At 37.2% G+C, this 22,752-nt stretch overlaps 1 protein-coding gene across 2 annotated transcripts in view; it reads right to left on the reverse strand.

The window, feature by feature from the left end:
* The window catches only part of VWDE (von Willebrand factor D and EGF domains), a 37,876-nt gene that overhangs the window by 4,678 nt on the left and 10,446 nt on the right, over positions 1-22,752 (reverse strand). For both annotated transcript variants that reach the window (XM_071429090.1, XM_071429089.1), the window contains exons 6-28: positions 21,781-21,870; positions 20,538-20,682; positions 19,644-19,858; positions 19,253-19,326; positions 17,104-17,377; positions 16,814-17,022; positions 15,376-16,358; positions 14,058-14,194; positions 11,128-11,283; positions 10,423-10,527; positions 9,966-10,080; positions 8,333-8,583; positions 7,994-8,213; positions 7,323-7,460; positions 6,668-6,730; positions 4,471-5,151; positions 4,048-4,143; positions 3,866-3,961; positions 3,257-3,352; positions 1,908-2,003; positions 1,479-1,574; positions 895-990; positions 700-795 (exon numbers count right to left, since the gene is read on the reverse strand). In XM_071429090.1, the coding sequence (XP_071285191.1) occupies positions 700-795; positions 895-990; positions 1,479-1,574; positions 1,908-2,003; positions 3,257-3,352; positions 3,866-3,961; positions 4,048-4,143; positions 4,471-5,151; positions 6,668-6,730; positions 7,323-7,460; positions 7,994-8,213; positions 8,333-8,583; positions 9,966-10,080; positions 10,423-10,527; positions 11,128-11,283; positions 14,058-14,194; positions 15,376-16,358; positions 16,814-17,022; positions 17,104-17,377; positions 19,253-19,326; positions 19,644-19,858; positions 20,538-20,682; positions 21,781-21,870 (4,528 nt within the window). The remainder of the gene's footprint in view (positions 1-699; positions 796-894; positions 991-1,478; positions 1,575-1,907; positions 2,004-3,256; positions 3,353-3,865; positions 3,962-4,047; positions 4,144-4,470; positions 5,152-6,667; positions 6,731-7,322; positions 7,461-7,993; positions 8,214-8,332; positions 8,584-9,965; positions 10,081-10,422; positions 10,528-11,127; positions 11,284-14,057; positions 14,195-15,375; positions 16,359-16,813; positions 17,023-17,103; positions 17,378-19,252; positions 19,327-19,643; positions 19,859-20,537; positions 20,683-21,780; positions 21,871-22,752) is intronic.

A 22,752-nucleotide genomic window follows, 5' to 3' on the forward strand; every position in this document is an offset into this window, starting at 1 on the left:
CCCCTTTCCAATAATTACAGAAAATAATACAGGGAAATTTACTTTTCCTCCATGCCATTAAAGAGCTTCTTACCCACATCAGTTCTTAAGCCTCAGGTGGGTACCCTGACAGACACTAACACTTTAGCCATCCTCATGCTGATTTTCATGCAGACTGTGCTTTTATCCATGCTGACACAATTTATTTATGCACCATCAATAACTTTCTTAAGATAAAATGTGACCCACAGATGTGCAACCATCGCAGTCCAATTTCTACCTGTCCTAAAGAGCTTAAGTCCACTGCGCCATTTATTCACATCACATCCAACTGTTTCCAGTTTTCCAATATTTCACTGAACTTCTTTTTCTATTCTATCTGGCTTTATGTCCTACAGCAAAAATTGGATGCCTTTCACTTTTTTGACTCTTCTCTTTGTAGAAATGCAGATGTTTTTATTTAGACAAGAATCCAGAAAGAAACAAATAATATTTGCTATACAAGAATTTCACAGATATTTTGGTCCCATGATTTAGCCTAAGAACTGCATGGTATTAGTTCTCCATCCTAAATTTTGCTGCCAAGATATAGACTATTGTTTTCAATATGTAAATATTCTTTCTTTGGCACTAACTTTGTATTACTTGCATGGGCAGAGTTGCCCTGAGTCCCATATTATTTTTAAGGTATGGTTCTCCTGGTAACTACAAGGTACTTACGAGTGTTACACCTTTGTCCTCTCCATCCTGAAGGACAAGAGCAAATGTTTGGGCCTACACATCTTCCTCCATTCATACACCTTGGCTCACAGACACCTTAAAATCAAAAACATCTGCTGTTTAACACATTTAACTGACTACACAGTAATTTATTGTTTATTTTTGGATCACAGGAAGATTTTAAGACTGGCTTACTTTTTTCACATCTTCTGCCTGTGTACCCATCAGGACAAGTACAGACATTATTTCTCATGCAATGACCACCGTTCTTACAAGGAGGGCTGCAGACAGCTAAAAGGTACAAACAGGAGGAAAAGGCTGTAGTTTGCATTTTGACTTAGTGATATACTTTTGGAAAATGAGAGTGCAACGCTAAGATACTGACAGCTTGTCCTATCAGGACATTCAGTACTATCAGGCCTGCCTTGTAAAAATCATATTAATGTGGTTTGTTGTAAAGTAGTAAAGACAAAATTAGATAAAAAGGAGTCAAGGCTGGCAACTGTATGTGTACAAAAGGAACCAGACTACACATAACATACAATGGAATGGGATGAAAGCTGCTTAAATGTTGAGTGCAATACAAGAATAATTTTGAGTCTTCATTCTCCTTGGACAGTTGTTGAATCCACCATACAATCTAAAAAATAATGTAATCTCTGTTTTACAACACTTCTCAGGTATGTACTTGATTGTTAATTTTGTGTCTTAATGTTTTCTCACAAATTTCCTCATAATGTCAACTAAGGAATAGGGAGAAGAAAAAAAGAAAATATTACCATTCTGACAGTGGGCACCAAAGAATCCATGTGGACACAGGCAAACATCTGGCTTAGTACAGGAACCACCATTGAGACAGACAGGATTACACATTGCTGCAGAAATAGGGTCAGGAAGAGTGGGAAGCATGACATCCAAATATAGTCTATAAAATATGTGTTTCTGTTTCAAGAATAGGAATTAAACACCTAAGATAACTGCAGGTAACATCATTCCCATAGAGTCTTTACCCCAAATTAAAGGATCAGCATAAGACTTCCCAGAGATGAGCAGCAGAACTAATATGCAGAGACTCAGGGGAGTGTGAGGGCTCTGCAGCAGAGAGCAGCTGCCCACTGCTGCTACCCAAGTCAGGCAGTTCTGAATTTCAAACAATGGGAGGTCCCATGGATGCTCTCCCAGGAGCAGGGAAGCTGCAGGGGTGTTACCTGTGCTGCAGGTAGGTCCATACCAGCCAGGTTTACACTGGCAAGTGTCTGGAGTGAGACATTCACCACCATTTTCACAGTGCCTGTTGCAAACCACTGCCGTCCAAGAAGGTGGAAAAAAGATAAGGCAGGGGAGGAGACAGGGGGTGGGGGGACAAGAAAGAGATACATCACAAATTATTCTCTATTTGTTTTTCAGTTCTTTCCCAAAAATTAACACTGGAAGTAACACAGAATTCTTATCTGAAGAGGAATTGCTGAACAGAGTAATCTAGTCTCAAACCCATAATAGCAAGCATAGATGACAAAGGTAAATAAAATGTCTTTCCATGCAAATATCCATGGTCTGATTATAAATAGTGTTAAAAACATAGTCACTTAAATAAAAATTCTAAACCAAATGAGAAATGTAATACTGAGACAAATGGACTGTGTTACGTGATGCAAGAGCAGCTGCATACACACAGGAACATGAGACTGACACGCAAAGACATTAAAATATCATGTCTGAGGAAAACCATGAATCACTTCTTCAGGAAAACATCTCATTCTCTTTAGTACTCCTTCACAAAGAGCAGAATTTTTTTGTCAGAATTGAAATTAGAACAGGAAAAACTGAAAACCAAAAGTCCTGCGATTTGAGGAGGAGACAAAGGATTTTCTGAATTCAGGGTCAATAAAGCAATGGTACATTCAGGTGAACAATATATAAACAGCATGTCTAAATTTGGATTCTCTGAAGGATACAAATTACCCATATAAAATCTATCCAAAATTTGGAGTTGCCAAATTGCAGCATGCATGATTTGATATGTCAAAGACAATTTATGTGAGACAAAGTAATTCCAATCTTTCAGCTATGATCACAGCAAATTTTTTAATTTTCAGGCCAGGTAAAAGGAAAAAGACACCATAATGTGGTTCTGAATTCAATTTTCCTGTATCCTAGTCTTTCTGACACACCAGCTTCTGAATGTACCCCAGTTATCTAACCAATCTGAGCTAATAGAAGTTAAAAAGCTGTCAGGACATATGAAATATCTGCGTGTTTTTCTGAAGGTAATATCACATACACAATGTACTCATTTCTTCCATATTTGTGAATAATAAAACATAAACTATTTGCAGCTTTTATAGTGCATTATGTTTCCACAGTTATGTGCAAATATTACCATACTACCAAATATGTTTAAAAAGCCCATGTATAGGAACCTTCAAAGAGGCACAGGTATTATGTCATTTGCTAGCATTAGACAGAAGGCATAAAAAATTTAAACCATAATTTGCTTTCTTGCTCCTGAAGAACAGGAAAAATACTGTATATTTTTCTCTTATTCTCTTTTGCTTACTTGTATCACATCTTGGTCCCACAAAACCATATGGGCAGGTGCAGAGATTTCTGGCCAAGCAGGTGCCTCCATTTTGACACGGTGGCTTACAATGTGCTGCAGATACAGAATTAAGTTCAAGGAATTGCCTCTAGAAAGATGCATGGACTGGTTATGCTTTATGAAAGATGAAATGTTAGTAACTGCCAGTGAGCAAAAAACTAGAAATAAAGTAAGGAGATATATGCAATGCCTTTTGACAGGAGTAAGTAACATGAACAACTTCACTTCATCAGTACAGAGTCCCAGCATTGGTGGTTACCTTGAATAAAAGAAAGCTGACACAATTTCCAGACAGTGCTTCCCACTCTTCAGGAGTGTTTAGCTTAGAGGCAACTACATTCACTGGTGAATTGCTCTACTTGATGTGAAAGCTAAATTTAGGAATATCCAATCATAAGCAACAGTGTGTATCTAGAAAATCAGGACATACATGAAAACGTAACTCAAGAGCTCTGTTAAAGTGACAGTAAAATGAACACACCTTCATGCTGTCAGAACAGTCATGGGAGTTGTTCACAGCATCCTTTGGGTAGTTAGGGATTTAAAAACAAAGACTGCTACATTTACCTTCCTCACAGGTGGAGCCACTGTATCCAGGTAAACACTCACAGATGTTTGGCTTAATGCACTTCCCATGGTTTTTGCAATCAGGTCTGCATAGAGCTGTAAAAAAAAAATCAACAGCACTCTGCAGATTATTAATATGTGCTTATGAGTTACCACAGGTAAAATTAACACGCCATACTCACCAGCCTGACAGTTATGACCAGCATAACCAGGCTTGCATTTACAAATATTGGGTGCCACACAATCCATATTTTTGCCACAGGGTTGTCTACATCTTGCTGAAAGGCAAAGAAGAAAACAAAGAAAGGAATAAGGAAAATGAAAGTGGCATTTCAGCACATTGTGTCTTGCCTAACGTAGTGAACAGATCACAGAGAATCCATGATGTCTCTGCCCATAAATGTAGAGTCTAAGACACATCAGGTATTTTTAAGCTCATCCATACAACTAAAAGCCTGTAGGCTATGCCAATATTAATAATGAAAATGAGAAAATTCAATATACCACATTTTCCACTGATAATACAGTAACAATATACTTGCAAATTATAAAGACATCTCAAGATTCTTTTCTTCAAAGCATTTAAGTACAATAATTTGCACTACCTCTGCAAGTGAAGCCATCTCCATAATACCCATAAGGACAACGACCACACTTGACACTTCCATCCTGCCTTGGCTCACAGGGCACGCCAGGAAAACAGGGTAAATCAGAACAGGTCACTGCTTTAGGAATTACTGTTTCACTCAATTCTTCAGGAAGCATTTTTGGTGGGACAGTGACTTCCACAAGGGTAAAAGGTAAATTACTTGCTTGATGCTTAGCTAAAAGGTGCAGAACTCTTTGAGGATTTCCACCTTTGAATACTTTGTTTGGCAAAGAATGTCCTTTGCTTATATTTGCTCTGTTGCTAGGGGAACTCTTCCTGCGGCTCTCAAAATAGCTGAAGGCCTCAACTTGTGCCCTTGTTTTCTTCTCAGGTGATACAGCATGGCTCCTTGAAGATGCAGCCTTTGCAGCAGGTACTGAAGAACTGTTTTCCACGTCAGCAAGGTGACCCCTGATGGTGCCTAGAGCATGAGCAATGTTCCCAGTAACCACAGGTTGTACAGAAGCACTTCTCTGAGAATCAGGTGTCTTCCAGGCAGTGGTTGTTTTTACCGTGGAGGCTGGCAGTGTGCTGCTACTGACCATTTCTGTAGAAATAAATCTCTCTGGGACATCTGCAGAACTGGGAATATAACCTGACATACTTAAAACCTTCTCAAAGGATGATGGTTGAAAACCTACAGTATGTTAGAAAGAAAGGGGGGAGAAGTATGTGAATACCATCAGACTTTTTTCCTCTTTGAGGGTGGGAAATGTTTTCTAAACAGATAAACATACAGCCCATTCATTCTGTGCTTCAGGAAATTTCTCCCTGTGCTATTTCAGAATGTAAGTATGCAGTAGAATTTAAGTGGGAGAATTAGAGAAGATCAAGGTATTCTGATTACAACCTCTCCTGCCCTTACCATGGCCTTTTCTTAAAAAGGAAGATAAGGATGAGGCATGATTTTTAGGAGAAGAGATTTATAGGAGCAGAGATTTTCCCATATTATGTCAATAAACAGATTTACTGTCAGCAGATTATCAGCTCCATATATTGTTTTTAACTAGGTAACTGAAAGAATTCAAAGAAAAGATATTGCATATGGTTCATCAGTGTGTCTAAGCACTAGGAGCAGAGATAAAACCACATGTATGTAGATATTTATACATACTGATGCACCATGGACAATATTATAGGGGAATAAGCCACTAACTCATAGCACAAGTATTACCATGTTTTATTCTTCAAACTTTTTAATCAACTTTGTTGGAACCCTGGATGCTGAGAATTTCTGTGCCTTTCAGTACAGAAAGTTTAAAATTCTCAGCATTTTTAGTAGTGGGATGTTTCAACTGTTTAATAAACATCAGATACTGACTCAGTCTCCTCATTCAAGAGAGCACAAAATGAAAGATAAATTCTTCATATTCTGCCCAGGGAAAGTGTGTGGTTTGTGCAAAGAAGTACAGCACTGTAATCCCAGACTGGTAGAATACTGCATATGGGGTTTTAGCATCATGGGGCAGTGGAGGAATGAAACCCTAACCTATTTATAACTAGAAAATGGTTTAAAAAAGGTTAAACTTTACTGAATCCTCCTAAAGTGTGGTCTCCCACTGCTGAAAAGCAAACCATTTTGCAGCTGATGAAGAATTGTCCAGCCCTAGCAATGCAGTGAGAGTTTTCCTTCCCCCCAAAAACAATTCAGAGACATAGGGAAAAGACACATGAGACTTTCCTACAAAGAACCCCCCTGCAGGCACAGACCTGGAAATGCCAGCCACAGCACTTACAGAGTTTCAGAATAAAGACATTCACTTGCCATATCCTTCACCTCTCCTCTGAGTTGAAGTAGGAAAATGGCATTCAACATAATGCCATAAACTTTTGTTTATCTCATATAACAGATGTCCCTATCCCCATGTTACCTATTTTATGTCAGTGGTTGGTCACTAAAACAAAAGGCAACTGTAAGAGTGTCATACATCACACTGTTAATAAAATCACTTGACTGACCCTAGGGATTTGTTGATATTGACATTTCAGTCTCATTTTTCAGATCAGAATACAACCCCAGTAATTAATAAATTGTGTCAAACTGAAAAATAAGTGAAGTGAATAGCATAAAACTGACTAGAACCTTTATCTGCCAGCTATATTCTTATCAGCATGCAAATCAGAAATTCCATTTTCTTCAGGAAAAAAATTACCTTTATTCTCTCCAACTTCTCCCATGGAATCCTTCCATACAACATCAGTGTCATCAAAGCTTTCTGAAAAGATTTGAAGGCACATTAGCAGTGCACAGAAGTAGCTCCATTTTTTAAAATTTAAATAAATTACAAACAGAGTTAAAATTTCATTACATAAAAACAACTAAAAATTCAGAAAGTAGATAAAATTTAAAAAACATTTATTAAAAGTTTTTTTGCAGAATATTTTTAAAATACAAGTTATTCAGAAATTGCATGTAAATAAATGTTTGGCAGCTGCCTTGGCTTGCGTAAACAGTTCTGTGTTAATCAAGCTAATAAAAATATATTTTTTCAATAACTATTTTATTAATAATTTCTCAGATTATGAAAATAATGACAGAAAATGCCAAAATTTTCCACTCTGTTGTTCTACTCTGATGTAAAAGAATGAGGATGTGTTTTGTATCTGTGTTTTTCTATGCTAGAGAGTGTTTTACAGCTGTGTTGACCCAGTACAGTCTAACATTGCCATCAGCAGAGACAGAGCCCTGCTTTGCTGACTACTGAAAAGAGTTCTAAGTTATTGCTAGAAACATGAAGCACAATCAAAGATATTTTATCTGAATGACAGTAAGACAATACCATTCTTCTGAAAATCAAATAGTTTTACCATGACATGACTTCCCATCTCCTTGAAGATTATTTGGGCATGGACCACAATAGTAAGAACCAAAAGTATTGAAACAAAATACTCCAGGGAAGCAAGGACTGGATGCACATTCATCTACATCCTCTTGACAATTTTTACCTGTATTGAAATACAGATTTAAATTTTCTTTATAATATTGTGTCACTAGACTTTGATGGTGCATATAAAAGTATGCAAGTGCTGAGAAAAAAAAAAAGTGCAACCATTCATTTCAGTACATCTAATAAGAACAGCTGATAAGGTTTGCTATTCACATTTTTTCCTCTCATATCAAGTACTTTGCTTATTGTAGCATATGGAGAAGATGGGCTGTGGGGACTACATGTTCATCTGCAGGAGGAATCTCCTGTGTTTCCCTGTGTTGATGAATTTACCTTTGCAGAGGGAAACAATGCAAATCAGCTTTCACAATGAACTAAAATAAACAACTATTATATTCATGCAAGAAAAATCTTTAAGTATATCATATATCTGTACCACAAGACCATAAAGTTTCTTCATAGCACTACATAACTTACAACAGTAAGTTATTTACAGTGAAAAATTAAAAAAATAAAATTTTACACATAAAATTAAAAACTCCTATTTATCACTAAACATAATAAATGCATGGAAATAAAGCAGCAATTTACCTTGAAGTTCATGTGGACATTCACAGTAATAGCTGTTTATTCCATCCACACATCTGCCAATACCACACTGGTTAAGTTTACAGTCATCAGTATTCACTTGACAGAGTTCACCTTCAAATCCAGCCACACACACACAAAGATATCTTCCACTTCCAGGTGGGAAATTAATGTTTGTCACACATGAGCCATTATTTAGGCAATCACATGATTTTACACTGACCTACAAGACATGCCCAATAAGACAGTTTTCTTTTTTTTTAATGAACTAGTAATGAGTTCTGAAAATAGATAACTTAGGTGTCTTATTATTAAGTGTCATTTTACTGTAATATCCATTACCTCTATTTCTACCTTGGTCGTTGCGTTGCAGTCATCTGTCAAAGAAAATGTTAGTTTGTGGACATTCATTGACACAGCTTTCCATGAAAGGAGACCTGATGGGGAAAGACTGGCACCTTCTGGACCAGAATCCAATGTGAAATGAATAGCAGAGCCCTCTGGATCTGAAGCCAAAAACTGATATAAAAAATCTTCTCCATAAAATGTCTGTAGCATACCCCGAAAAGTTTCAAGCACTGGAGGCTGGTTACCTGTAACAAAGGAGATATTTTCCTCCTCTAAGGAAAAGTTGCAATATACTTATAAAAATTAAAAGGAACATATCTTTCTACTAAAGAAATCCCACGTACTTATTCCTCTAAAAATTCTAATGTCATTTGAGTGGCACAGGAAAAAAATTTGATATTTTCAATGCTGGCCAGTGACTGCTGCCAGCAAGAATCCACCCACTGTGGCAAAAACCATGAAGGAAGAAGAAGGCATAACCAGTCTCAGCTGCTAAACTCTCTCATTTCTAACATCATCCTCCTTGCAGAAAGAGGTTGTGCTCCTTAGGTTTGGAGTGTTGCCTCTGGTTTTCATTCTTCTCTCATTTCTGACTTTGGCTGTATTGAATTCCAGTCCATAACATGGCTATAACATGGAAATCCCTTGACTCCCTGTCTGCTGGATGAGTTTAATTTCATTCCTTCCATTCACATCTCATCCTTTTAGAACAGTTATATCTACCTTGGCTTTCAGTACAAGTTTGAACTGGGACAAGATTCACCAAGAGAGGCACCAGAAGTCCCATTCAGACAGGACCTTTCCTAATCAAGGCAGAGTCTTGAGTTCATGAGTCTTTCACTCATGAAGACACTGACAGGATGGTTGTATTTGTGACATGATAGGCTGGGGGTGGCAGGACAGGCTGGATGGCTAGTATGAAAGCTCCAAGAAACATTCCATTTGGTGAAGGGACCAAGGTGATGAGTATATCCAAAGACTGATATCTGCACCAAAAGAGCTACAACTTCTATCTTGGAACTTTGTACTACAGAGAAGGAAAATGAAAAATTTAGACTTAAGTTTTCCCTTCATAGTATGGTTTCTAACTGGACTGGAGTACAGAAGCCTTAGATATACTTAGATTTAGGCCATGTATCTATGCCATCAATGTAAATGATGCCCAGATATTGTCTAATAAAAATGATAAAAATTATTGTCTAATAAAAAAATAAAAATTTTTTGATAAAAATTATTGTCTAAAAAAAAAATAAAAATAAAAATTTAATTTGGGATCTCCACTTGTTTGTAATCAGAACAATTTGTTGAAAAATACCTGTTACACCTATATGTTGAAGACAAACATATATGGATGTAGATGTGTTTAATATCAAGACTCCAAAGTACTAATTAGACTGAAAGTTCTTAATCTTCATTAGTTATTTGTAATTGCTACAGCAGAAGAGTCAGGGAAAGTAAATTAAAATATTACATATATGATCTGGAAACAACAATATAATTTTCAGAAACTAATAAAAATGCAAAAACACGTACCTAGTTAAACTTAAAACATCACTATTACCAAAAATTTAAAAACTTCACAGATTTTTGACTATTTGGTATTAAAAAATAACTATTTAGAACTTACTTTCAACAACTGACCAAGTTAACTTTGATAAGTCAGGTCTGCACAGTAAGCAAGGGCTGGTTGGATTTGTGTCTCCTTCACCATAACAGAGTCCATCTATGTTGCATGTTTTCTCCTTTCACAGAAATGAAAATGTGATTAATTAATGTTTTTGGTTATCAAACTGGTTGTGAATTTTTAAGTATCAAATAAAATCTAATCATTCTGCACTTCTATTAAACAACTGAGCTTGCTTTTGAACCTAAACAACTAATAGCAAGTTTGGTTGTACTTGGTAATTATATGAAGAACTTTTGGTTTGATTTTTTACATTTAAAATTGCCTCATCCCAGCTTCTCTTTCCATGCATTGAAAATCCCTGCAGGAAAAAAGAACAGGTGTGCTCTGCTAATTTTTTGAAATTTTTTTTCAGCCTAAAAAATTGCATATTTTCATAATAGAGAGTAGTGAAACATACCTTTAATGTACATAACCCAGATTCTTGTGGTTCACATGTCTGACAGGCTCCATCATATAATATCATTGTTTTAGAGTTGCTATAAACAAATCCGTCATTAGAAATCTGCAAGGTGAGCAGTAAAAATGGATTAACTGATACAGGTATTGATAAACCCACCAGGTTTGCTAGCATGAGCTTCCATTCATTAATAGACACCCACGTGCAGGTGTCGAAACCCTCACAAAAGTCATCAGAAATCTAATCAAATGTGCCAAGGAGTCTAGACAGATTTTGACCCAACCACATGTCAGTATGTAAGGTAAATTGAATTGTGTTTAGGCTCTATTGACCTTATTGACTCCATTTGTATGAGAGCTCAGGTATCTGTTCACAAGGGTTTGTACATGTGGCTGAGCTCAACTCAGTTCTACCAAAGATGGATCCAAGGTCATTTGAAATACTCTAGATAACTACTTGGCCTTTAACTTCTACTCTTGAAGAATGTGTGTCTCTGCAGGCCCTAGCTGTATCTACCAGTCCCCTTGCAGGACAACACTGTCAAACAATATTTGACACTTAAACTTAGGTGACAAGACTGAGACCCGAAGTTAAGCAAGTTGACTTCTCCCTTTAGTACCATTAAATAAAGGATAATATCTACATGATGTATTTTCATCCTAATAGGAACATTTGTAAGTGAATATTTGAAATTTCTGAGAGTACCTTTATTTGCCATCTGGCAATGGGTTTGTCATCAACCACATCCATGACATCAGACTGCTGGCCATCACTTGGTAACTGGCACTCAACAGTCCTGGCATTTTGGAAGGCAGCTGGCACAGTTAGAGGTTCTCCAGGAATCCATTGTCTATCACTATACTGAATGTTAAGACAGAAAATTTGTTTTTCACTGAAATACATCATGAAAACATTTTTACCAGAGAAAAACTCCCCATGTATTGCACAGTGTTTGAACCAGTCAAATGTGTCTGGATTAGAATGCAGGGGCAAATATTACATGACAGCATTTGCACACACAGATTTTTACCTAATCCAGCTAATGTGGAGGAGCAGGCAGAGAAGTCTTTCCTGATGCATGGCCCTCTGGCACTGCATTGCCAAGGACAAACAGCCCTTCCAGGTGGAAGGGAACAGGAGGGTGAAGCAGTGGGTGATCCTCAAACACCCTGATCTGACGTGCAAGTGCCTCTGCTCCACTCCACCTCTGCTCCCCATGCCAGGACAGGCTCTAGTCGAAGGAGCAGATGAGGGTTTTGGCAGGGCTCAGGAATCGTTCTGGGTGCCAGGGCAATACTGGCAGTTGGCCATTTAGCCCTTGTACAAGCCAAGAGGTTGTTCAATGGAACAAGACACCATTGACTTTTCTTGACACCCACACACTTTTCTTCTAAACTGCTGTGAGGACAAAGCATCCAAAGATCCATCTTGAGAGCTCAAGATAACAGAATAAGGATGATAATACTATTTGACTGAAGCATTGATGTGGAAGTAGGGTTAAGCATATGGAAAATAAATAACATGAGATGGAACTAAGAATCCAGGCCAACTAAGAATCAAGAGAACAGCAAGTACAAAGGATTTTGAGCTTGAGTAGTTTTTACTGAGCTTGCATTTTTTTAGTTATTGAAACCAATCAAAAGATTTACTCAATCCAAATCTTCACATGAAGACATGAAGAGTCATCTGTGATAAAGGCCTTGCCTTTTTTTTTTTTTAAACAGAAAAAGGAACACTTTTGCTAAAAAGACGTGTGCTGCTTCTGTTCCAGCCACTCATTTTTTTCTTTCACCCTATACTCATTTAATAAATTAACAAATTTAACAAAGGTAAGGATAAAGGCTAAATATTTCTAAACATGTAATTTTGAATACATTTAGTTACTGTAACCTTTGAAATGTGATACTGTCTACTTCTTCAGAAACCTTTTGTTTCTGAAGAAGTAGAGACAAGCTGGAGACAAGTTCAGATAATTTTTTCAGAAACGGTTTAACCTTTCAAAAAACCAATTAAAAAGCCTTCAGATCTGTAAGCATTCCAGCTCATAAGGTTCATGGAAATTGGAGTTCAATGTAAAACAGAGGGAAATAAAACTGTATTTTTGTTTTGCAGAGATTAAACATACTCTCATCCTTTACCTTTAAATTCTCTATCTCTGTAATCATAGGTTCCTGGCCATTTCCTACCCAAACCTGTATCAAGTATCTAAACTGGGTAAGACAGCCCATGAACAACAGATTTGATGTAACATTTCAAAAGTGAAAATACTGAAAACAAAAAGAAATTCTAAATTCTGTCAACATGTCTCTTCTACAAAATTTTGATCATTTAAGTTCAATCTCAAAATATGTGCAGTTCTATACTGTTGCAAATTCACTGACATTTCCTTAAATTAACTATTTCTCCAGCCAGAAAAAATAAAAAACAGTACCCCAAACTTCCTTTCTTTTGTATTCTCAAGGAAAAAATTCACAGCTTTCTCCTCAGCTGCAGCTAACAGCAGAAAAATGGCTCTTATCAGTGAGAAGATCATCATTAAAAGTGACTAATTAGGAAGTTTTTGTGTTGGGAGCCAAATACAGCATCACCAAGACAGATTTCACAATATCTTGCCATGAGTTAAAACTGAGACATTTCAAACTGTGATAAGTGAACTCCCAATAATTGTCTTACTGGAAGCTTGGTCCAAAAGTCTTTTAATATAAGGGGAGCATAAACCTACTCTCGACAATCATTTCAAGCCAAGTTGAGTGGATATATGTTGAGTTTAAGAAAAATCTATAGCCAGCATTGCCAAATCTGTCAAAATAATTTCAGCATCTGCTGGAAATAGCTAAGGAAAACTATTGTCTCAGGAAACCATGGAATGGTTCCCCTTTTGCCAGCTCTCATCCCTTCCATCATCACACCAATAAAATACAGTTTTACTTTTAGTTTTTTTGTTCTCATATCTAACATGACATAAAAACTTGTATGCTGACCATTTATTCTAGGCTACAACTTGTAAATTCCTTATCTATTTACCTTGATATTTTTTTAAGAATGAGCAACAACAGTCTCTCCATACAAATTCCCCTTAAGTTTACAGTGAAACACTTTATAATCTCCTGTTCAAACCTGACATATATCATTAAATACCCATGGTATTCTACCTCTGGGAAATGGACAACGCATCAAAAATGCCTTTATCTTTTCTTAATAGATTTATTATGTTTATAAAAGGCTATTTCAAGCATTAGATTTGAGACAGAAATCTAGTAATGGCTTTAACCTTGCTGTCCTTTTTCAAAGAAGTGGTACTTCAATTCCTCTCCATAAGCACTTAAAAATACAACGATGTGCTGGCTGTTACTAATAGGGCTGCCCTTGCCCTCTTCTGATGGATAGCTGCCGTGTGCTGTTATCTCCCTCCCAGCTGCTGAACATTCCCATTATGTTTTGTATTTCTCTTATCATGGAGGAAATGGCAATCTTGCAAAGTCTTGAGTGTTTGCTGCAAAGTGCTGAGTGCCTTTGCTTTTAGCTTCCACTAAACCATTGGGTTGTGCCCATGTCAATGAATAATATGTTTGACACTTTGTCCCTTGTTCTCTAGGAAGTTTAAAATGTAATTGTCACTATTCAGGGAGACCTACTTGCAATTTGATGATTTCACATTTCAGGTTCAGTGAGTCCCTGAAGCCATGTCCAAACACTCTCACAGATGTGCAGTCATACTGTCGGATATTGCAAAGCCCAGCATTCTCCAGCTCTGTAATTTCTGGAGCCTGGTCTTGGAAGCACAGATTAGACAATAAATGCTAGTATGAGAACTCATTCATATGCATTTACATTATGCAGTATGTTTATTTTTCTGTCCAACCATGAAAATTATGTAAACAAGAAAATCTGGGACTAGCTGAAAGGAAGCATAAACAGAAAGACTTTATAATGTTACACTGAAATTTTAAACTTAAAGTTGGGCTTTTTTCTTCTCTTGGAATCTCAGTATTAGGAAGCAGAGAAATTTCAACTGGTAACAAATGCATGTGAATACATGTTTTGCTTTCTCAACAATGGTTCTTTACATCAGACTTCCAGAATAAAACTGAAATTAAACTAAGGCCTTAGAAATAGGAACTGGAAAGGAGACAGTTATGCAATAATTTATATAGGGATTGTTTTTTATTAAAAACTAAAAAAAAACAACCAAACAAAAAAAATCTCAGATAGAAGTTATTTCAGGAAATAAACTGACAGATCAGAACACTCAAAAACAGTTTTTATGAGGCAAAACCATCTTATTCCTCTTGAAGTCAAATATTTCTTATTATTCTATTCCCTCTTTCTCTATTTGCTCTTAAGTAAGTCATTAAAACAAAAACATGATTGCAAACCAAAATATTTACAGGTTTTATAGAGCTTTGACTTCAGTAGGACTGTTCATATTTTTCCAGTGTAGTTGTTCAACTGAATTTTTAGTGACTACCTTACCTACTGAAAATGAAACAAACTCTGCCCAGCACTATTTGTTACAGCTCTTTTTTCTTCACTACCAATTCTGCTCCCATCCCATCTAACAGCTTACAGAGATGTAACATCACTGAAGACAAAAACATCCCACTGAGATTTAATAAGCAGGATCACATAAACTATAAAAAACTAAGGGAGTGATGAATGTGGCATATTTTCCCTGAAGGAGACAGTATGTGGAAACATTGACAGTCTCTTGGGGCTACACTCTGCATGGCAAAGTGACTTTTTAAATCTGACCTATTAGAAACTAAGCTCATGTTTTGGCTTTGGAAACAAGAAGGCTGAATGCAAAATAATTACAGCTGTAGTAAACTCTAACTAAACAATTGAGAACCCTTGCCAATGTACAAAAGCAGAAGAGAAAGGGTGCAAAAAAAAATACACTTTGCACAAACACTGAGAACATTATTGAAGTAAATCTGATTTCCCCCCACTTACCAGACAGTATGCTGCAGTCATATGAGCCATAGCCTTGAAAACATGCACAGCCCCACTCTGTACATTCTCCATTCCCACTGCAGAGACTGGGACACTTCAAAGCAGTAAGCAGGCTCTCAACTGACTCTTCAAGCTCCTCTGGGCTGTAATTTATTTCTTCTAAAATTCTTTTCTCACATTCATTCTCCAGTAGAGCTAAGGAAGCTTCTGCCCAGCTGAGGTCATCTTTCAGCAGCAGATCTTGAAGGCACATATCGACGGCATCCCCTGTTCGGCGGCCAAGGAGGGCACCACAGGACCTTCCTATGCTGGAATTGGCTATTGCCTGCTGGCACAGGAACAGAGCACTAGATTCAGTAAGGCCTGAAGGTGTGGGCCAAGAAGGAAGGAGCTTTTCATCTGTGTCAGTGGCATGGTCCTCTGGGAAAAAATAACTATATCCCTCTAAATCTGTTTGGCTGAGACTTTGGAAGACAAATACTGGATGGTATTCATAATAATTTTGGCGCTTTCCTCTACTTGTAGCAGATTGAGTTTTGTGAAAATGACTGCTGCAATAGTGAGAATTTCTCCTAATGTCTAAGCTTGAACTTCCCTCTCTTTCTGTACCAGTATTTCCCTCTGAGGTGGTAGAGAGACGTGAGTTTAATAGTGATGTTTTGTGAAGTTTGGTTTGATTATTCTGCCTCTGCAGAAGTGTAGATGAATCCATTTCATGTGTAGATGAACGTTTCTTTAAGCCCCTGACAAGATCAGCAGGACCAAGATACTCAGCAGTGACATCCAGTCCTGGTATCAAAGAAAGAAATCTACCATTTTCACTTTCTTTACAAGACAGAGGTTCTGACTGAGTAACTGTCTCCAGATTGTTTGCTGGTTGATATAATCCAGCATCTTCAAGTGTACAGTCACAGAAGAACATTTTTCTAGAAGATGTTAACAAAGCAGGTGTCTTGTCAAACAAGCTCTCCCCTGGTAAAATCCTAGTGAAGAAAGGAAAAGGTGAAACTGTATCATCTGAACTTTTTTCTTTGTGTTACTAAAGTATAACTTTTTTTGTTCTTTGTTGTTTCATACTTCTACAGCATAAGTCTGCATCACACAGTTATATTTAAACACTAGTTAAAACACAAAACCTCAAGAGTAACTTATAAAAGAATTGAGATGAGTGGATACTTTCTGTATACCTTGGTGCTTTGTTCCAAACCTAATCAAACTAATCTTACATCATAGTGCTTAAATACTTTTTTGGCAATACAGTTTAAACTTTCTCTTAAATTAAATATGGAATGTAATTATGACATTCTAATATCAACTTAAAAACTTAAGGAGATTCTTTTTTTTATTATTTTGACATTTGACAAGTTTTTAAGAGTGTGAAGGATGGGTAGAACCAAAAATGGTGGCATTTGATTTATCAACAGAAGCACTTTGTTACCTCCATTCCTTAATAAAAGAAAAAGGAACATTAGCATGGTTTGGGATTTCCATGCCACTTGCAGTGTGATAGTCATTCTCTGCATTTCCATCAAAGGTGCCACAGAGTCCCACTGTATGTCTGTAATCTGAACTGGGTGCCCTAAGCGTTAGGCTCATCCCCCATTCACTCACATCAGCACGAACAAAAGCTCCAGAAGAAAACAAAACCTAAAAAGAGATTGAAGATAGCCTCATGAGAAACTTGATTTTTCATTTTACCTATTCTGTAAGCAATTATTTACCACTTACTGTTACTTTTCTTCCTAGGTAGGATTCAGTGATTCTGACATTGCTTCCTGTTGTGTCTCTGTTGATTACAGATAAGTGAGGCTGTGATTCATGGAGCTGACCACTGCACATGTCAAATGCAATTATATCACTTCCTTCCTTAGCAACAAAGCCACAGTTGCAGGATGCTGGGTAGTGAAGACTTCCACAGTCCCACTGGCGAACATGAACTTCAAAATCTCGAGATGTACTCTTATAGAGAACAAATGTTCCTGTTTTAAAATTGTCATAGACTCTGGAATCAAAAGAATAGCACATGATATCACTTTGGTTGTGAAATAACAGTATCACTACATGTCAGCAACTCTATTTTCAAGCAGATTTCTATCGTTTGGTGAACATTGATACTGAAACTCCTTTTCCCAAGTCAGAAAAAACACTACAGCTCACAGAGCAAAACACAGCTTTATCCTGAGCAAATGCCATCATATCTTCCTCTGAGCAGCTCTAAATTGAAAAAATAATCTTATTTTTACAGCAGAAAAGAAGGATCATGAGTGGAAAATACGTAGACAATGGCTGTGAATAGAAACATAAGCATGAAGCCACTGCTATTCTTTGATTCTAACAGTGCATATGGGGGGTACTTCTCAAGCTTTGTGTGTCTACAATGGTACACCTATGCAGCAAGAGCAATAAGATGCCTAGCAGTGTGCATGTGGGGGCAGCTGCTGGAAACTGCACAAGTACCTTTGACAAAATGATTTCGAAAGTCACATCCTTTTAAAAAGGTCTGCTTTTATTAAGATGGAGATGGGGAGTGCTTATTCCCAATGATCATTTAAGATGAAAACCATAAATAGCAACTTGCTTTTTTTCCTTAGGGTTAGCCATCTGTCCCCTGAAGCAAGGTTAAAATAGCCAATTTAATGATTCAGCAGCAAGAAAAAAAAATAGAAAAAAACAGCAAGAAAACCCCCAAACTTTTGCTGTAAGTTTAATAGCCTCTTGGCTATAAATGGCATTTGACAGTTGATTGTAGCCTGCCAATTTACTTTGTGTATAATGGGGCAGCAGACAAACTGCAGATGGCTGCACAACTGGGACTGCATCGGACTGTCCATAATTCAGTAGGTAATTTGTTTCCTCAGTTTGTAAAATAAAGTAGCAACATAATTTATCCTTCAAAAAGAAAGTTCCTTCTCTGCAGCATCATGCTTACAGACAGATCACATTGCAGTAAAACACTGCTTCATGAGAAAGCTTGATCACAATGCATCCATTGTTACAATGCCCAGTTAAGACATCCTTAAAACTTCTACTGAAGGAGAAACTGCAAGATCAGGATAAGCCCATTGATTTTACTAGTAGTAGTAGTCAAAGTTCATGTGTGGGTTGAACATCCTTTTTTGGAGGCAACATATCTTCGTCTTCTCACCCTGCTGCTTGAAATGTGCTTCTGCTGAACAAGAACATAAAACTCCCAGGTGTGGAGCCCGTGTTTGTTCAGACATCCTTTGTGAATTGGTAATATCTTGTAAGAAAGAAGCACACCAAAACCAGCTGTGGCTATGAAAGCTGTTTTCACTTCAAAATCCTTTTTGGCCAGTGATGTGCAAGTGACAGCAGTCAATAAGTTGCTTTCAATGCCACTAATAAACACAGCAAAATGCTACCCAGACAGCAGACAGCTTCTAGTAATTTGATCCTTATAAGGATTCTGATACTGACACACAGAAATAGGGAAACTATGCTTTTATTTAGAAACATCTTTGCATTAAAAATTTTGTTTACTAAATCATTTTATCATGGTTCATATTTAATATATGAACTTTTCTATTTGCAGTCAACAGACTCCACAGCTACCACTCCTCTTGTCCATTTGCTTCATTCTCTTGCCACAACCCCAAAAATTGCCTTTAGAAATGCAAATATTACAAACCTCATCATGACTGGCAAGATTTTACCAACTAAGGCACATTAATCCTTATTGTCAAAAAAAAAATTGTCAACCACTCAGTGCAATTGCAGGAAACTACAGCTTACTTGTATCACCACCACAGATTTAGAATAAATATAGAGATAATTAAAGAAATAAAACACACTCCCCAAAACCCACCCAAAATACTCCAAACACACTTAAATTTAAGAGCAGCATGCCAGTAATTACCTTCCATCAAAAGTAATTATATGAGGGTCAGTAAATGAGTAACAGTAGGCAGTGGGTAGATCCTTAACTGTAATCTTCAAAACAAAGGAAAAAAAATAATATGTCAGGTTAGGAAATAAATGCACTCAGCTACATTATTTATGATAGTAGTTTACATTCCAGTAAGTATATTACATTATACTTTTAATCAATCTTAGTTGTTACTTCAATATTAAAATGTAAGACAAAAAATTCAAATGAGAACACAGCATTTCAAGGAAAAACAAAGCAGCTAAAATCAACTACTTAAAAATTTTGGTGTGAATCAGCAAGTCACAACTGAAATAAAAGCTTCACTAGCACCAGCCACACTTCTGGACAGTTTACAGATCTTAACACAAAGATTTGCAACCTGTGTGCTTTCTGGAACATAGCCATTCCACAGGAAATTCTCACTGGATATAGGTGCAACTGCAATTCTGGTAATCCTGTCTCCATCCTGCATGAAGTCTGTCACAGCACTGAAATAAATTACAGCTTGACTACAGATTCCATCATTGCAGGATTTCTGGAGAAGATCCACATGACAAGAAGAAAGAGCCAAGTTTAGACCTAACTGCTCTTTACCTGTTTTAAAGAAAATACATCATTAGTGAGTTCCTTCTCTAAAGAAGCCACATTCTCCATACTACATATGGAGATACTAATATAGATACTAACTTATTTACACACACTTTAATAAATTAAAATAATGATGCATTTTTCTTGGATTTGGTCATGCAAAAAACCTCCTCTCTACCTCTTCATATACACACCCAAGACAATGTTTTTGCATTCCCCAGTTCAGACAAATGGAAATCATGATAGGTTTGATAATATGAAAAAAAGAATGGTTGTCTGCATAGGCAAAGCTCCTCCTGGTTCACAGGATTTGTGCTTGAGAAAATATTACAGAAAATGGCTATAAGAGTAAAAAATGATGACTTCATGACTGCATATATAATACTTGCAATGCAACACATAAACAAAATTACCTGAATTATAAACTTTACAAGTATTACAGAATTCTGTCTATTCAAGTTAAAGAATGTGGTCCTAATATCAGTGTCTACCAAAACACCTGCAAACTTCAACAAGTAATTTTTTCATATTTTCAGCAGCATACAGAGTCATACAGACTCTGAATACTTTAACATTTTAGAAAGTATCTTACAGCTCTGAAGAACGAAACCAGCACAGTATTTATAAAAATATTTTAAAATGTAATTAAATACACAAAACGTAACAAAATCAGGGTAATACTTACCTTCATCAACACTGTTTAATGTTAATGAGATTTTGCAGTCATCTTTTAGCTGGCTAAATTCAGGACAAGGAATAGGAATGGTACTTTCTATTGTCAGTCTGTATTCCTTCCCATCTTCTGATATATCATATGTTTCTGGATGTATCTAGCACAGAAGAAATTGTGCTTAAAATGCAATCTTTGTAAGTAAACTGCAGCACTGCTTCCTAATCAGCTAGAAGTGCTTATTTACATGAGCTGAGGAGCAGCAGCATATTGAGGTGAAGATGCAGACACAGCAGCCATAGTTTTGAAGAGGTGGGTAAAGGGGCAAGGATAAGGAAAAGGCAAGAAAAAGGGTTAGCTAGAAAGGAGGGAGTAAGCAAACCACATCTTCACCACAAAATGAGTAACCCTTGGAAGCCAAGATACAAACAGCTTTGTGTACTGTCAAAGTGGACAGTGGGTGGGAGGGTGGAAGGAAGTGGGAAGCTATCTAGAGGTCACAATTCCAAAAGAATTTGGAAGCACCATATTTCTCCTGGGATTCCTCTATACAAGCTCACAATGTGGATCACCAAAAATGGATAATCAGAAACTCAATTAGAGATAGTAACAGGGGCCTCAGCTTGGTAGGGTGGGTGGGGTCCTGAATGCAGCCTCACAGGGAAACAGAGAGAGCACATTGCCTCCTTGCAGGGTACACTGCAGAACTGCACCTCCATGAGAGAAATCTGGGCCCTGATCCTACAGGAACAGGCTCAGGCTAAGTCAGCAGGACTATACCCAATATGTAATTAATGACATGCAGTCTGTCCTTCCAGGACTGGAGTCCCATTCTTGGCCAGCAAATGGGTCCCTACAGCTCTATCCACAGCAGGAACTAAACTAGTTTGGTGCTTGGCCTCTGACCAGGCAGCATAGCACAGCCCACCTCCCAGCTACCCCTCTCCAAGCCCAGACCAGGCTGGCTCAGGCTGTGCCCCCGAACTTTATGAGCACAGCACCAGCCAGCTCCAGTGCTGGAAGCCAAGGCCTGCACTGTGTGTGCAAGGTGCCAACTCAGCCTTCCTGCACCTTGAGTACCTGGGAGCACAAAAACCACTGTGATTCTCTTGCTTTGGGACAAATTTAAGTCCACCTCAGCTGACAACAGGCTCTATTAATTCACAGTTTATACATTTTAAGCGCCTTCTAGTCAGAGGACTGACTGCTATAGCAATACTCAAAAATTCCTACCACATTATGTTTTGTACAAAGTTACCTTAATTCCAGCAAAAAATTCCTTGCTCTCAACTGAAGAGCTTTGTATATCTGGCTTCTCCATGAAAAAAGAAGAACTGCTACAGTAGACCTGTAGGGTAAAACCAGAATAAAAGAATATATTTTTGGTATGAAGTAGTCACATGAAGACAAAACTTGGACCATGGTCAGTTCAATGATTCATCATGGCCAGTCTTCTGATTGCACCACAAGGTACCAGTTGCCACTGGTAAAAGATAAATACTGCTAAAGAAAAAAAGCAGAAACAGACTGAGCACCCTAGGAGATTTTCCTGGCATATTCTACTAGTGGTGCAGAGGTATCTTCAACTAACGGCTGCATACAAATCATATTCAATGAATACCTTAAAAATCTTTTCTGGAGCATTTCTACAACCAATGATATCTATGAAAATGTATTTTACACTTGTTTACATGTTATTCACTACTTTTTTTTGTAATATCATAGCTTTTGCTTTTTAATTTTATTTAGTGACCATCAGATTATATTTTTCCTGATGTTATAGACCTGGATAATGTTCTTCAAGATGAGGAATTCAGTATGACTTCACTCCACTGAACCAGTTTCATGCTACTAGACACTGTGCTTTTGCTTTGGTTTGGTGTTTGTTTTGGTATTTGTTTTTATTTTGCTGTATCCATTTTGAGATGTGTTGACCACACATGCAGTATTTCTGATCCTGAAAAAAAAGTGATGCATAGCAGCAGGAGATAGCTTATGATTGTGCCTCTCTTTTTAAGTGTAACCAAGCCAACACTGTCAGGCAAGTCTTCACAAAGTCCACAAATGATTTTCGGGGAATAAAAATTGCTATTCCTGTCTATAAGCCATCCAGGCAGCCTGACTTTGTCTTGAACATAAATATGCATACCAACCATGTTTTGGTTTTTTTTTTATTTTCTCCAGCCAAAATTAACCTGTATTTTGGTGCATATATAGGTAAAAGATGTAC

Source organism: Agelaius tricolor, unplaced genomic scaffold (assembly GCF_023055355.1).
Source record: "Agelaius tricolor isolate 1412-34295 unplaced genomic scaffold, bAgeTri1.0.p SCAF_6, whole genome shotgun sequence".
Lineage (NCBI taxonomy): Eukaryota > Metazoa > Chordata > Aves > Passeriformes > Icteridae > Agelaius > Agelaius tricolor.